The 15,502-nt window shown below is 45.6% G+C and overlaps 1 protein-coding gene across 4 annotated transcripts in view; it reads right to left on the bottom strand.

Moving 5' to 3' along the window:
- Positions 1-253: 253 nt before the first annotated feature.
- ST7L (suppression of tumorigenicity 7 like) overlaps positions 254-15,502 on the bottom strand; it is a 219,636-nt gene continuing 204,387 nt past the window's right edge. For all 4 annotated transcript variants that reach the window (XM_047869329.1, XM_047869327.1, XM_047869325.1 and 1 more), the window contains exon 16: positions 254-285. In XM_047869329.1, coding sequence (XP_047725285.1) covers positions 269-285 — 17 coding nt within the window. In that variant the 3' untranslated portion in view covers positions 254-268. The remainder of the gene's footprint in view (positions 286-15,502) is intronic.

Here is a 15,502-nt window from a genome sequence, read left to right as displayed (position 1 = left end):
GTCCCCATTTCACAGGTAAAGAAACTAAGGCTCAGGGAGATGGAGGGAAGCTTAAGATCTAAGCTAGGCTCACCTGGGTAATGTTTGAGGTTGTTCATGAGGCTGCAGTCAGATGGTGGCTAGGGATAAAGTCATCTCAACGACTTCTTCCTGACACGCACGTGTCCAGTGGTCGACGCTGGCTATAGGCTTGGACTGGGCCATCAGCCAAAACACCTGCATGCAGTCTTCCCATATGGTTTCTCCACTCGGGTCAGTTTGGGCTTCTTCAGTTAGAGAATATGACTGAAATCCAAAGACAGCAAGATGAGTTTTTAGGACCTAGCCTCTGAAGTCACATAGCATCACTTCTGCCATCTTGTATTAGTCATGACAGTCACAAAGCTCTGTCCAGTTTCAAGAGGAAAGAACATATTCCACCACTCTATGGAAAGAGTGTCGTTGCTGGGGCGCCTGGGTGGCGCAGTCGGTTAAGCGTCCGACTTCAGCCAGGTCACGATCTCGCGGTCCGTGAGTTCGAGCCCCGCGTCGGGCTCTGGGCTGATGGCTCAGAGCCTGGAGCCTGTTTCCGATTCTGTGTCTCCCTCTCTCTCTGACCGTCCCCCGTTCATGCTCTGTCTCTCTCTGTCCCAAAAATAAATAAACGTTGAAAAAAAAAAAAAAAGAAAGAGTGTCGTTGCACTGCAGGAAGAACACGTGGATGGGATATATTGTGGCAATCACCTTTGGAAACTGTAATCTGCCACAATCACATCACTGGTACATTGGACACAGCCAGTATTTGAACCCAGATCTGCCTCACTGCAAAGCCTGTGCTGTTAAACCATGGTAATACACTGCCAAGAGAGATTCATAACGCCTAAAGCTCTGAGCCTGCGGCACAGAATATAACACATCATGACAACATTACCCAGCAAGCATGTCCAGAAGAGGGAGGCCAAGATGTTGAGATGCCCAGAAACAATGTCATACGATTTAACAATATTGAGAGATTGAGAATATTGAGAATATTTAGCCCAAAGAAGACAAAACTGAGAAATGAAATGACAGCTTTCTCAAATATGTATATTTTTAAATTTTCTTAATGTTTACTTATTTTTGAGAGAGAGAGAGACAGAGTGGGGGGGGCAGATAGAGAGAGAGAGAGAGAGAGGGAGAGAGAGAGAGAGACAGAATCCAAAGCAGGCTCCAGGCTCTGAGCTGTCAGCACAGAGCCCGACACAGGGCTTGAACCCATAAACCATGAGATCATGACCTGAGCCGAAGTTGGACAGTTAACCACCCAGGTGCCCCAGCTTTCTCAAATATATTAAAGGCAAACATGTGCAAGAGGAAAGACAGATTGTGCATTGCATCCCCAGAGATGAAAGAGACAGATAGGCAGATCCAGCCCATCACGGCAGTTCAGTGCAGAAGGCAGAGCACTGAGTTTGAATGTAAGCAAACCAAGTTTACCTCCCAGCTGTACCTCTTACGCAAATCACTTATCCTCTCTAGGCCTCATTTTCCACATCTGTAAAATAGAGATAATAAAGCCTGATCTCCAGGATTTCTGTAAAACTTAGGGATGATACATGCATAGCAACCTGACATATAGGAAGCACTCAATAAATAACAGCTGCTATTATTGTTATCATTATTATTTGCTGCTGTTGTGGTTGTTCATTAGAGCTATTCAGCAGTGGGGTGGGCTGCCTGGCAAAAACACGAGGTCCCCTGAAAGGATGCCTATACTTAGCAAGGAGAAGTATCTGGATGAAACGATGGACTGAAAACCAGGAAGTTCTTGGCCCTTGCCCACCCCGGGTCACCAGAGATGAAAGCCAACCCAGGGAGACCCCATTGTCCCTTGGATGGACTTAGCCTTGGGACCTGCTGGGAGTGGGACAGCACTGGCTAGGAAAGAACGACAGGAAACAGGAAAGCATGAGGCTGAGATGGCAGCACTGGGTCTCTGGGGAGGTGTGGGAAGGCAGCACAGGTCTTTGGGCAAAGACCGTGATTAGAATCATAAAGATGTTGGTGGGGTTCTGGAAGCATCCATCTAGGCAGGGTTCCTGGGGGCAGCCTCCAATCCTGAGTGGAAGGCCATGGTGAGACTGAGTTAGGGCTGGGCCCCAGACAAGAAGGGTGACTCCAACAAGCACTGGTTACAAATCAGGAAACCAATTCCCAAATCAGATCTTATAGCCTCGCAAACAATATAGGGGCAGGAGGGAAGGGAGGCAAGGAAGGAGTGGGGGAGGGAGGAGGTACTTGATCCCAATGAACATCTTGTACAGTAGTCGCTATGTGCCAGAGGTAACTTCACATTTTATGACTCATTTAATCATCACCATGATCCCCTAAGCTGTCTGTTATTATTATCCCCATCTTACAGGGGAGGAGAGCGAGGTATAGAGAGGCTAAGGTGCTTGCTCAAGTTCCTAGAGCTAGAAGTTGCCAGAGTCAGGTTTGACCTCAGGAAATCTGGTTTCAGTGGTGTGATCTCTACCACTCTGCTCTCCCATCTCTGTAGGTGCTAGCCAGATGCATACACCACTTCATTTCGTTTTATTTTTAAGGGTAGTTATTGCTGTTCCTATTTTCAGAGGGCCATGGACGCTCAGAGGAAGAGAAGCTTCCTTGATATGAAACAGCTCATAGAGAACTGAAGCAGGACATTGACACAGGTCTGTCAGCTCTTGCAATCACAGCCAGGCTCAAGGACACAGGACCCACCAGAGGATGTTAGCTACCAGCTTAAAGCAGCAGGACCAAGTGATTCCATTTGCTACAGCCAGAGGCCATGAGCCAAAGGTATCCGGGCCTGCCTTGGGCTGAGTGGGCCCACGGGATGGACAGCTGGTCAAATCTCAGGGTCATGGCAGGGTCTCGGTGATTTAACAGGGACAATACCCCCAGGGCAGGACACCTGTTCCCTCCCCCAACCCGCCCCCAACCTCCCCAACAAATGCAGCAGTGCTTGGGCTTGCGGTGTCACAGTGATAAATTCCACTCTCTGATGGCAAAACTCCCGGGCCCCATCCCTGTCTGCCTGTTAAGCTGCAAGACCTTTCCCTGTGTCACCAGGGAAAACCTCAGAGAAAAGGAAAAAGACTGGGTTTCCAGAACATTAAACTCCCATTGCCACTACTGCCTGCCAATCTCCCTGCTAATCACTTAAAGCCAATGCACCTTGGAGGAAGGGGCAGTGGGGGCTGCTCACTGCAGCCCTGCCTACTGACAATCCTTGTCTTTTCAGCAGGAAGGGACCTTGGAAGGTCAACTTGTCCCTTCTCCTGCCCTGGCTCAGACTCACTTCATGCAGAGAAAGAAAGCTGGCCGAGCCAAAGGGACAGGTCTCCCTCCACATTTTGTGACAAAAATATCAACCAGAGTTTATCCAGGAGCCAACAAATATTTAGTGAGCACTTTCCATGTGCCAGACGCTGGGCTGATTAAATAGGGCTCCAGCCCTCTGTCTACAAAGCTTCTAATCAGGGGCTTGAGCAACAAGGACCAAGGAAAGGAGTGTTCTTCAGATTTGGGGATAGAAATGCTGAAAACTTCTCTCCTCCACCCCTACTCCATCGTCTCCACCAGCACCCCACAAAGCACACATTCTTCCTGCCTTCTTTTCTGGCTTGACTGGACTAGGAAATACTTTCATGCGAAGCATCAGACTTTTCCAACACAAAGGTTCAATGGAGTTTTGCCGGCAGCGGGCCATAATAAAAAGATGACTGAATTGAGCATGCAGTTGAGAGACGGGGTCACAGTATGAACCTGGAAGAGTCTCTCTCAGCCCCAGTGATTCTCACATGCATTATCTGTAAAATGGGATTAAGTTTACCACCCACTTCATAAATGGTTCATCCCATTGCAATCTCGTTAAATAAACCCAGCTCCCCATGCCGATATATGATAAGAGTGTATGATATATATGATAAGAGTACATTTTAGGGGCGCCTGGGTGGCTCGGGTTCAGCATCCAACTCTTGATTTCAGCTCAGGTCGTGATCTCACAGCTCAAAGGATCGAGCCCCACATCAGGTTCTATGCTGATAGCTTGGAGACTGCTTGGGATTCTCTCTTTCCCTCTCTCTCTCTGCTCTCCCCTGCTTGCTCTCTGTCTCTCTCTCAAAATAAATAAATAAAGTTTTAAAAAAGAGTGCATTTTAGAAAAAATACACATAAAGCAGTGACTCTAGGGTGTGGGGAAATGGACCCTTTTATACACTGCTGGTAGAAGTATAAATTGGTGCAACTTTTTGCATGGGGGACAGGAGGAGAAATTGGCAATAAGTTACAAGGAAAACTCACTGTACTCACCCTTTTCCTCAAAAATCTTCTTTCCAGAAATTTACTTAAGGTGTATTAAAAGAGATACGTTAGACCAATGGTCATCACAACATCACTTATAATTATGCCAAAAGCTATGTATAATTTAACGTTTAACATATGATATTTAACATTTTAGAGAACTGCCCATAATAAAAAAAAATCACAGCCGAATATCCAACACCTATCTTAATAAATGGAATATTCATGCTGTACACCTGAAACTAATGTAACACTGTGTGTCGACAATACTAAAAAAAAAGTCTGTTGAAATAAACATACATAGTATTCTTAACTGCTCCCCACAAAAAAATAGGATATTCACTACAACTTCAGAATCTCCTGCATGCCCTATCCGATCCCACTACCCCAAATTTTGTACTAATCATTCTTTTCCTTTCCTTCATAATTTTACCACACATCTATGTATCTAAAAAAAAAAAAAAAGAAAATTTTTCATTTTTCCTATATTTCCTAACGTTTATTTTTGAGTCAGAGAGAGACAGAGTGCAAGCAGGGGGAGGGACAGAGAGAGAGGGAGACACAGAATCCAAAGCAGGCTCCAGGCTCTGAGCAGTCAGCACAGAGCCAGACATGGGGCTTGAACTCACAAACCTCAAGATCATGACCTGAGCCAAAGTCAGACACTTGACCGACTGAGCCACCCAGGCGCCCCTCATTTTTCCTATTTTTGATCTCTATCTAAATGTGGTCAATTTGTCCATGATTTTAGATCTAACTTGGTTTTTCACCCCACAAGTTAGATGATGATGATTATTATATATAATCAATATTTATTTATACTTACCATTTTCTTTTGTCACCTTTCATTCTTGTACTTCAAACATCTGGGGAGTGTTTTTCTTCTTCCTGGTATATATCTTAGTTCCTTTAGTAAGTGTGTCTTGGGAGTCAATTGTATCGCTTTTGTTTTTAAAATATTTTTTAATTGTCTTTATTTTGCCTTCATGTTTAAGAGATCATTTTAATGAAAGTAGAATTCTACATAATATTTTCACTTAGCACTTCAAAGCTATTATTCCATAGTCTTCTGACTTCTGTAGATGTGTTGAAATATAAGCTGTGGGCCAAATGCTCATTGCTTTGTAAGTAATCTATCTTTTCTCTCTATTTTTAGGATCCTCTCTTTGTCTTCAGTGTTCTTCTATTTTTCTACAAAATGCGGGCTTCTTTTCCTTTATCCAGTTTTGGATTCACTAGGCTTATCGAAAATGGGGACTAGAGTCTCTCATCAAGACTGGAAACTTTTCAGTCATTATTTCCATTCTCTCTGCCATTATTTGGCATTTCAATTATATGTAGGTTGTATCTCCTCACTCTGTCCTTTATATCTCCTATCTCTTTCATCTCTTTGTCTTTCTATTGTATTCCAGATCATTCTTCAGCAATACTTCCAGACCACTAAGTCTTTCTTCAGCTGTGTCTAATTTATTATCACATCCATCCAGTTGCTCATTTTAATGATTAGATATTTTTATTTTCTAGAAGTATTTGTTTCTCTTTTACATCTGATTAGGTTATTCTGATAGCCTTTTGTTCCCTCATTATACTTCCAATACTGTCTTATTTTGTAAAAAAAATTAAACATATTTATTTCATATTCCATATTGAGTAAGTACAGGTCATTATAGTCTCCGAAGCATTTGTTATTTATATTGAATCTCTTTCATGGTAGTTCATTTCCTCATGTGTTTGTTGAATGTTGATTATGAAGCCCATGTCCCTTGGAACTTTGTCTGTGGAATTCTTGGAGGCCAAGTTTTTTTTAAATATGTTCTTTCCAAGCCCTGGGTATCTCACCAATCCAGAACACTTCAAATTTTCAGCCTGGGGTTTTGGATGAATTTGGGTTTCTCCAAGAAAACATTTATCTTTATGTTTTTTCTTCCTTTCCATTAAAGTCAAGGATGACAAGCAAGTTTCTTCATCAACTATCTTCTTCCGTGGAATGTGTTTTTTGTAGTTCACCTACTGGGATTTTCACCCTCTGGGATCCCAGTTTTGTGTAAGAATCCAGCCTGCTTGGGCTCTGAGCTCTATCTCCCATTTATCTTGTATATGACCCATATTACTTATTAAACCCCAAATAATCTCTAAGAAAATGACTAGCTGTATACATACATCACTCTTTTAGATTCATGGGGTTTGGTTTTGTTGGGTTGGTTTTTTGGGTTTGGTTTTTTTTTTTGGTTTTTTTTGGTTTTTTGGTTTTTTGGTTTTTATCCCTAAGACATTCCCTTTATTTTATGCCAACTCAGCCATACATTTATGCATTTTTAAAGGGGGAGGAAATATATATATATTCCATCACTTGGGGCATACTGTCCCTGGAGGAGTTTCATGGAACATCTAGTCTGTTATGTTTGATGAAAAGATAAGTATAATTATATTTATTGGCAAAGGAAAATGTCAACATAAGGAGTGAGTATAAAAAATTAAGTTACATAACAGTGTTCTCTCTGGATCATGGGTTGTTGGGTGATGCTTGCTTTATCTTTTGTGCATTTTCCATATTGTTTTAATATTTTTGCAACAGGAATTTATTATTTTAACAAAAACAGTTGTCTGCATTCTACTCACACTATCATGCAGATATGCAAACATTTGTGGCTTCTTTATTTCTCCGTAACATGCTTAGCTATGCTTCTGGAGACTCCACCCTAGTGGGAAGAGTTGAACTAAGGAACAGGAATTCAGTGGACCAGACCCAGTACATGGGTCTCCCCAGATTTGCTTGGCCCTATTTGCCTCTTTCATCCAGCCACATGCTCAATAGATAGTCCCAGCCACAGCTACCACTGCCTCATCGCCTAACTCTCAGGCTTCTCCAAAGTGAGAGCTTCTGCAGATGCTCCAGTGTGCCTACCATGGCAGGAGCCACAGCAACTCCAGTGCCCAGGTCTGATTCAATAAGACCTATGAAGATTCTTATTCCTCTTGCCACTTCCAGAGACTCAGATAAAGGGTATGCTTTTACTTATTGCTTTGTAACAAATTACTTCAAAACGAGGGACTTACAGCAACAAATATGTATTATCTCACAGTTTTTGTGGGTTAAGAACCTGGAGTGGCTTAGCTGGGGGGTCTAGCAATGGTGTCTCCTGAAATGGCAGTTAAGATGTTGACAGGAATTTCAGTACTGAAGGCTTCACCGCACTTCAGTTTCATGTTGTAAATTGGAGATCCACTTCCAGGATGGCTCACTCTTGTGACTATTGGCAAGAGGCTTTAGATCCTCACCAAGTAGGCCTCTCCAATGGACTACTTGAATATACTCACAACATGGAAGCTGGCTTCTCCCAAAGCAAGTAATTTAAGAGCAAGAAGGAAGACACGATATCTGTTATGACCTACTCTCTGAAATCACACATTGTTATTTTCACTTTATTCCATTTGCTAGAAGTAAGTCCCAAGACCAGCCCTCACTCATATGGACAGGAATTAGGCTCTACTTCGTGAGGAGAGTATGAAAGCATTTGTGGACATATTTTTTGACTGCCACAAAGGGCCACATCATAGGCATGGGATCTCCTACTTCTTCAGAATCTTCCTAGAGGGACCAGAGAGTACAACCTCATAGTGCAGTAGAGGGAAATGTTGACCATTTAAAGGTAGGAAAGAGTTAAAAACAGCAAATAAATGGGGGCACCTGGGTGGCTTGCTCGGTTATGCGTCCGACTTCGGCTCAGGTCATGATCTCATGGTCTGTGGGTTCGAGCCCCGCGTCGGGCTCTGTGCTGACAGCTCAGAGCCTGGAGCCTGTTTCAGATTCTGTGTCTCCCTCTCTCTCTGCCCCTCCCCTGTTCATGCTCTGTCTCTCTCTGTCTCAAAAATAAATAAACGTTAAAAAAATTTTTTTAATAAAAAAAAATAGCAAATAAATGCAAATCATCCACAGACTATTTTGAGGTGTGGTGGTTTCTCGTGGCCCATCTGGAAGAAGGCCCATGTGTCTGAACAATCAAAAGGGATTTCTTGTGAAGCTGTGGCTAGCTCAGCAATGCCTTCTCTCCTTCCCCATGTCACTTTCTTTTTTTCCCTTATTTTTGCTACCCTGGGACTGCAGGCAGTAAAACTTTGGCATATAAGTTTTGTCTCAAATTCTGTGTTCTAGAAACTTGGGTTGAAAGAAGGAGTTCATCTTGGAAATTACTGGCGCTGACATAAACATCCCTTTGGATGGCTTCAGACTTTCAGATTTTCAGACTTTCAGATTTTCTCCTCCAACTACCCTGACTCTTCCTTAACGGTAGCTGGGTAGATGGTAGATTTACTTGATCTTGTAGTAATGAGAGAGAACTAACCTCTGATCAAACTAAGCTCTGCCACTGGGCTTGTCATCTGGTCTGGCTCCTATGCTTGGCCACAACTGATCCTGACTGACTTGTCATCCAGGTAGACACACTAACACCCGTGACTAAAGATCACAGTTCTGGTCCTATTCCTCCAGTTGCAAAGTCCCCTGCTCTGTGAAGTCTTCATTCCAACCCCAGTCCTCCGCTCAACTACAAATTCTCTTGGCATCTCAACCAGGGCACATAAGAGCTTCCAAGTTCTGCGGCCCAATGGCCCAGGCCATGGAGAACGGAAGGACTACTTCAGTCTCATCTAATGCCCACCTCCCTTCACCTTAACTCCTGTGCCATGTGGAGGGGAATATAAGGCTGGAGACATTAAATGCCATGTTCTTGATTCATTCATACCCCTGGAATGTTTTGACCACGTCCAGTATTTTGGCCCAGGGGAGTTGGAAATGAGGACACTGGGATTCTGACTCTCTTGTCCCTCCTCCATCTTTCTCTTCTTCTTCCATACCCCTTCAGCTTCCTAAGTGACTTCCATAACACCAGAGTCTGAACCAGCTCTACCCTATTGTTTATAAGAAAATTCTATGATCATATTCTATGATCAGGGAGGGCAATGAATTCAAAAATTTATCTTCCTTCTCTATGAAACCTTACTTTCAAGAGTGTTTGGTCCTAATGGACTCTGAAACAGGAAGTTGTCTCTGAGATTTAAAGCTGAACAATGACTTCTTTGTTCTAGGCGGTTCTTGCCCTTCCTAAAGCACTAAAATGTTTTGCTTTCCTGGGTGGAGAGCTTTAGGAAAACAGAAGTTTCAGGATATGGGTATACATTCAAAATACATGTTAACCATGTGATCTATCCCCTTGAAACAATTACTTTCTCAAAAAGTACCGTCACTGTCATTGACCCATTATTAAGCCCACCTCCAGCTTGCCTATTTCTTTCCTCCTCCAGATCCCAGTACCAAATACTCAACTTTCCTTTCTATAGGTAGCTCACTTGGGACTCATTTTCCTGGTTTTCAACTCAGGAGTCCTTCCAGGCTGTGAGTTCTTCTACTTACCCTCCTGACCAAAGTAAGAAAGAGCTCTCTCCAGCCCCATTCCCTCACCTCACAGCTAGGAAAGAGAGGTAAAACACGGGGATGTGTTAAGACATGAAAAGATGTACGTGAAGTCACTTTGTGAACCATAAAGTGCTGTACAAATATCAAGTATTGTCTCATGAAAGATGCCTTCCCTAACAGCTGAGAATGATACTTCTCTTAATGTTGCCTCTCCAGATACCTGTCTCTTGAATGGTAACGTTTGTCCCCAGGGGCCAGGAAGGATAAAGTCAGTATCAGGAGGGAGGCTCTTTAAGTCTCTGGGAAAATAAGGATATGAGAGGGAGCACCTGTGGGAAGTCATCTGTGGATCCACTTTGTCTGCTTGGAGAATCACTGGCTTCAGGCATCTGCTGGTGGGGCCAGCATAGAGGACCCAGCTTAGGGAAGGCATCAGGGATGTCCAAATCATGATACTGAGATGGTGGCAAACCAGACCTTCAGGCAAGCCACTTCTGTGGCCATGGACAGAGATCCACCCAGACCGCTATCAAATTCACTCTGCTGGGTAAAATAGGAGCTGATTTATGTCTCCAGCAGGTATGCCAGAGAAAATTCAAATTGATCAAAAATTAAATATTCATAGGACATTATTCATTAAGATTCATCTCACCGAGTGGATGAAATGAGGCAAGGGAAGAAATTAGCTTGCTTGAGAGTGTCAAAGTAATTATGTGATTAAATTGCAATTTATAATTTCTCCTTCAAAAAAAGCATTACTTCCTGATTTGTGTTTTCTCCTCCTTACTGTGCCCCCTTGTTGTCTAGGCCTGAGCCAAGGGCGCTCAGGGTTCATCGGAAATGGGAAAGCTCCAAACACAGTGCCTGGTCTCACTGTCTACATCCTTTCCCCCACCCACTACTGACTCCAAGGGCGGCCTTTCCACCTGGCCTCGGGGGTTTTCCCCTCTTAATGTGGAGAACAGGGCCTCCAGAAGCAAGTGGCAACCTCCCCAGAGAAGAACAGACAAATCCTCACAGAGACACTCAGATGGATGGCAGCCTCAGGCCACTACCTCTCCTTCCTCGATGAGGGGGAAAAAAACGTACAAGGTACAATTTCCCCTGTGGATCACCAGTCATCTCGACAAGGCATACCTGGATGGCCTCTTAGGAAGTCCCCTTCTGGCAGTCATCCATATTCTTCCAGAGAAGGGAGGCATCCTTCTCATACTCTTGGTTCCCCCTCCTGAACTTGATGTGGACCTATACAGAGCCTCCCTGAGACAAAGTCAGGGTCAGGTAATGATTCATGAAGTTCACCCACTGAGACTCCATCACTGAAGTTCAACAAGCCAGTTCCCCAACTCCTGCCAACAAAGGTCTCTAGGGAAAGTAGACATCGGAGTTCAAGGACCCAACAGGTTCGAGAATGAGAGAGTAGAGATCCACTTGGGTAGCCCACCTCCTTTACCAGGTGGATCCTCCCTACCACACTGTCCCTTCTGGTGACTCCCAAATTAGGCTAAGCCTGAATCCAGTGACAAGGTACACTCCAGAGCCCTACCACACCGAGGCCAAGGTGGCTTGAGTTTTCCAGCTATGCTCTCCAGAGCCCTGAGGGTCCTGGGGATGCTGCCGGCCATGTGGGCAGGAGGGCAGGGGCTGCTAGAGGCCACAAACCCCATTGGGGTCCTCTGCTACTTCTGCAGGTGACTTCATTTCAAGAAAGCGTTTTGCTGCTAAAAATAATCTTAGAGCCACTGAATCAGACGACCTCTCATAAGCCCCTTCCAGCCCAGAAGCCTCTGATTCTCTGACTTTAGTGGTACAGAAACAAGATGTGCTCTGAGCTAGACAAAGCCTCTATTTTCTCTTCTTACCTCTCACTTTAAGAAGAAATGCAGTCTGTCTGTCTGTCTTTCTAGAATCCAAAGTCTAGCTAAGATGATATATATGGGTCTGGAGGCAAATGGATAACTGTGTTTATCTTGCCCTGTTTCTCTGTCTACACTTCCATCTTGGCCTCTCTCTGTCTCTATAACTCTCTGTGTCTCTCTCTTGCTACTGCCCAATGAAGATTTAGCGGCTGGCTCCAGCAGCTGAGAAGGGCACTATTAATTCCAAGCTTGTTTCCAAACACCACGGAGGCCTGCCCGGGTTAATTAGTTGTGCAGGCTTTTCTTCAAGTGAGCGAGCCGGTAGGGTGTTTTACAGCTCTGTCACTGCGGTTATTTGTTCGTTTTCTGTTGTATTTGGAAATACACTTATCTGACAATAAATAACGTCCACGGTGACTAGGGCCGATAAAGGCAGTGAGCAGCCCCTCAAGGGGCTTGGGGGTCACGGTCAGAAGGCTTCAAGGCCCACCCAGTTCCCCTACACCAAGAGGCACTTCCAGGCCCTGGGAGAGGCAGGAGGATGTGGGTAAGGCCAGCGCGAGGAGGCTAGAAGAGACGGGAGCAAAGGGACAGGAGCTTGAGGGTCCCAGGCGAAGGACACTGGAGATGAACCTGTGGCATGATAGAATGGACACAGAAGATTTGGTTCCAGGTCCCAGGCCCCGTGCATACAAGCTGCATAACTTCACACAAGCATCTCGCCTCTGTGCCTCAGTTTCCTCACCCATAAAAAGAGAATGGTGAGGGGCGCCTGGGTGGCTCAGTCGGTTAAGTGTTCAACTCTCGATTTCAGTTCAGGTTATGATCTCACAGTTCGTGAGTTCGAGCCCCACATCGGGCTCTGCTCTGACAGCACAGAACCTGCTTGGGATTCTCTCTCTCCCTCTCTCTCTGCCCCTCCCCCACTTGCACACGCAAGCTCTCTCTCTCTCTCTCTCTCTCTCTCTCTCAAAGTAAATAAAAATAAACTTAAACAAAAAAAGAACGATGATAACACCTTTCTACTCAGAACAGTTACAAGCACCCAGGAGACAATGGAAGTAAATGCACCACACAAACAATAGAGATTTTCATTTTCCAGACGGAAAGAAGTGCTCAGGTGGACTATCCTGGATATGCGGCCCAGACCTCAGGTCTCCCTGGGAAAAAATTAGTCCAAACAAAATCATTATGGGAAGTACTTCACACTGATCTGCAAGTACTCACTTAGGGCTCTGGGGGTGAGGAAGTCAGAGGGGGCAGACGGACCACAGGATCAAACCAAGTAGGCAGAACGGAATACTGGTAGAGGATCTGAGCTTGGGATTTAGACTGCTTGTTTATATCATTTGTGGCTATAAATGTTAGAGAAGCTACTTAACACTTTTATCCCTGCTGAGTGTTCTCATCTGTAAAATGGGCATAATAATAGCACCTAGCTCCCTGGATTGTGGCATGAGGACCGGATAAGATGAGGACCGGATGAGATGACGTGCTTAGGACAGTAGATGGCATGTGGCAAGAGTTCAATAAACACCAACTACCCTTGTAACACATAAAAACTGGTCAAGACATGAATTAAACCTCACTTGCTCTCATGTGTGTGAACTAACCACACACGAAGAGCCTGAGAGCTGAGCCGGGGGCGGGGGGGGGGGGGGGGGGGTAGGGCGCAGTAAAGGAGAATTTCAGTCTGATGGGATGTAATCAAGGAATCCTTCCAGGAGGAAGAACAACTTCAACATGGTGTAGAGGACAAGAGACAAGGTATTCTGGTATACTGCTGAGCAAATCCTTGCGTGTTTTCCCATTATAGACTTGAAGCCAAGGCCTAAAGATCAGGAGAGGAGCTGGTCACCCCCCCAAGAGCTACCACCAAGTCACCAGCAGATGGACGCAGCCACCTCCACACAGAGCATATGGAGGCAGGAAACCTTGGAATCAACCAGAGCCTAGCCCACCTCCAGTCGGGGCATGAAAAGGACTGATAGGAGGGGAGATGGTAAGGCAGGCCTGTCCTCTCCCCCCACCATGGAGAAGAAATGGGGTGCTTTTCCACCCTGATGCAAAGGAAAAGAGGATGTACGAACCCCATGATGCCTCACAGGCACAGATCATTGTCTCGAAAGCCTAGGACTACAGCTGACCGGCCTGTTTGTTCCACACCCCCAGAGTGGGAATGAAAAGCAGACTGTTTGGCATCTCTACCTGAGATCTAGAATTATACTCGAATGCAAAGACTTGGACCCTTTGCAGTCCTGGAGATTCTGAAAGCAAGAGGCCCACGGCAGTACCCCACCCATCAGGGCTTGAAGGGACTCAGTGCAGCATGACCGGGAAGATGGGGGGTAGCTCTCCCATCCCAGGTCTGTGTGACCCTTGAAGGCCACAATCACTCCAGCAGGCCCTGTGGCTCCATGTGGAGATGCACAGAAATCAGCTCAAGGGCAGGAGCCAAAGATTTGCCCAGGTTGCTGCTGAATTCACAGTTGGATGCGTAAGCCAGAGAATGGAGTCACTGGAAGACGGTAGCTCTGGTGAGGCCAAAGGGAGGTACAGCTGGGAGACTGTGGCGTCAGGGGGGAAAGGTCGTCCTCAGTGATGGAGGGGACCAGGCGAACTCTCCAGCATAACAAAACCAGAAAGAACCAGGAAGAGGTAAAGGACATGAGACACCTCCCCCATCCCCATAAGTCATACAAAGAAGTCTCTTCCTCCCATCCATCCTCTCAGCCTCAAACCGAGATGCTAAGGCCTCCAAGAGGAGGTGAAAGGGGTGCCTTCAAGCCAGTCCTCAGTTCCCCTCCGCTGCCCCAAATGGCCAGAGCCCAGCACTAGCTAATGCTGGAGGGGAGGGGAGGAGAAGAGCTTTGAATCAAGTTTGTAATGTAAGTTTTAAAAATGTAAAAGATTGAGTCTTAATTACCGGAACGAGGCTGTTGTAGTAACCGAAAGTGGCTGGAAAGTTATGGAACCAGACCAAGACGTCGTTAAGGGAGCTGCTCCCCAGCAGGAAAGAGAGATCTGGCACAGTGTAGCCGGGGGCAGTTACTGGAAGAAATAAAACTGCTCTGTTTATACACCAAAGAGTTGAGACTCCCCAGTAAATTGGGCCCAGTTACAGGCATACAGAAAGTAACTGGACCATGGAAGCCTGCATCCCAATAGTCAGAGCACCCCAAAGAAGGATAGTGAACTGGACAGACCAAACCTTTCTCCTTCTCATTCAGGCACTGCCTCACCTCCCAGGTGGAGACATTAAGTGATGGAGGAGGGATCTGTCCTCAGGCTTTTAACGAGGCACTTAGAAAAAGGAACACGATGGTTTCCGCTTACAGGAATCCTCAGTGAAACGCACTCACAGGCAGCTGGTGCAATGTGCTCCCTTCTGGTGCATTCCAGGAAGCATTACCCCGCCTCATACCAACATCATCCAGTGGTCCCCGCATGGGAGGGCCAAACAACCATGGAGGTCTTTGAGTTTCCAGGCTGAGAAAGGCTGGAGAGGAACAAGTTGGGCCCTGGGACACAGAGGCAGCACACCCAGAGGGTCAGGAAACTGCCATAGGGGCTTGACCCCCTAGTGGAAAGTGAGAAAAAAACAAAGTTTATAAAGAGCAGGGTGGGAACTGGCTCGTGGAACAAGATGTTCCCTTGGCTAGTTTCCACCCAGGGGAAAGGGAGAAACCTTATTGAGTGCCTGTACTATATTAGGCACTACGTTCACCTTCACATCACTTAATCCTCCCACAACCCCGTAGGGAAGTCCCTTTCTCCATCTTGCAGATGAGGAAACTTGAGTCAGAGTAGTTGCCTCTGGTCACACATTGCTGGGATTTGAACCTCAGATCTGTCTGTATGGCATACATGGATATTTACTGCTTATATCGCCCTTTCAATAAAGGACTCGTTACCCTGCCACCAA

The sequence above is a fragment of the Prionailurus viverrinus genome, chromosome C1 (assembly GCF_022837055.1).
Source record: "Prionailurus viverrinus isolate Anna chromosome C1, UM_Priviv_1.0, whole genome shotgun sequence".
In the NCBI taxonomy this organism is placed as follows: Eukaryota; Metazoa; Chordata; class Mammalia; order Carnivora; family Felidae; genus Prionailurus; species Prionailurus viverrinus.
The sequence above is the reverse complement of the archived record's forward strand: the minus strand, read 5'-3'. Positions and strand labels throughout refer to the sequence as shown.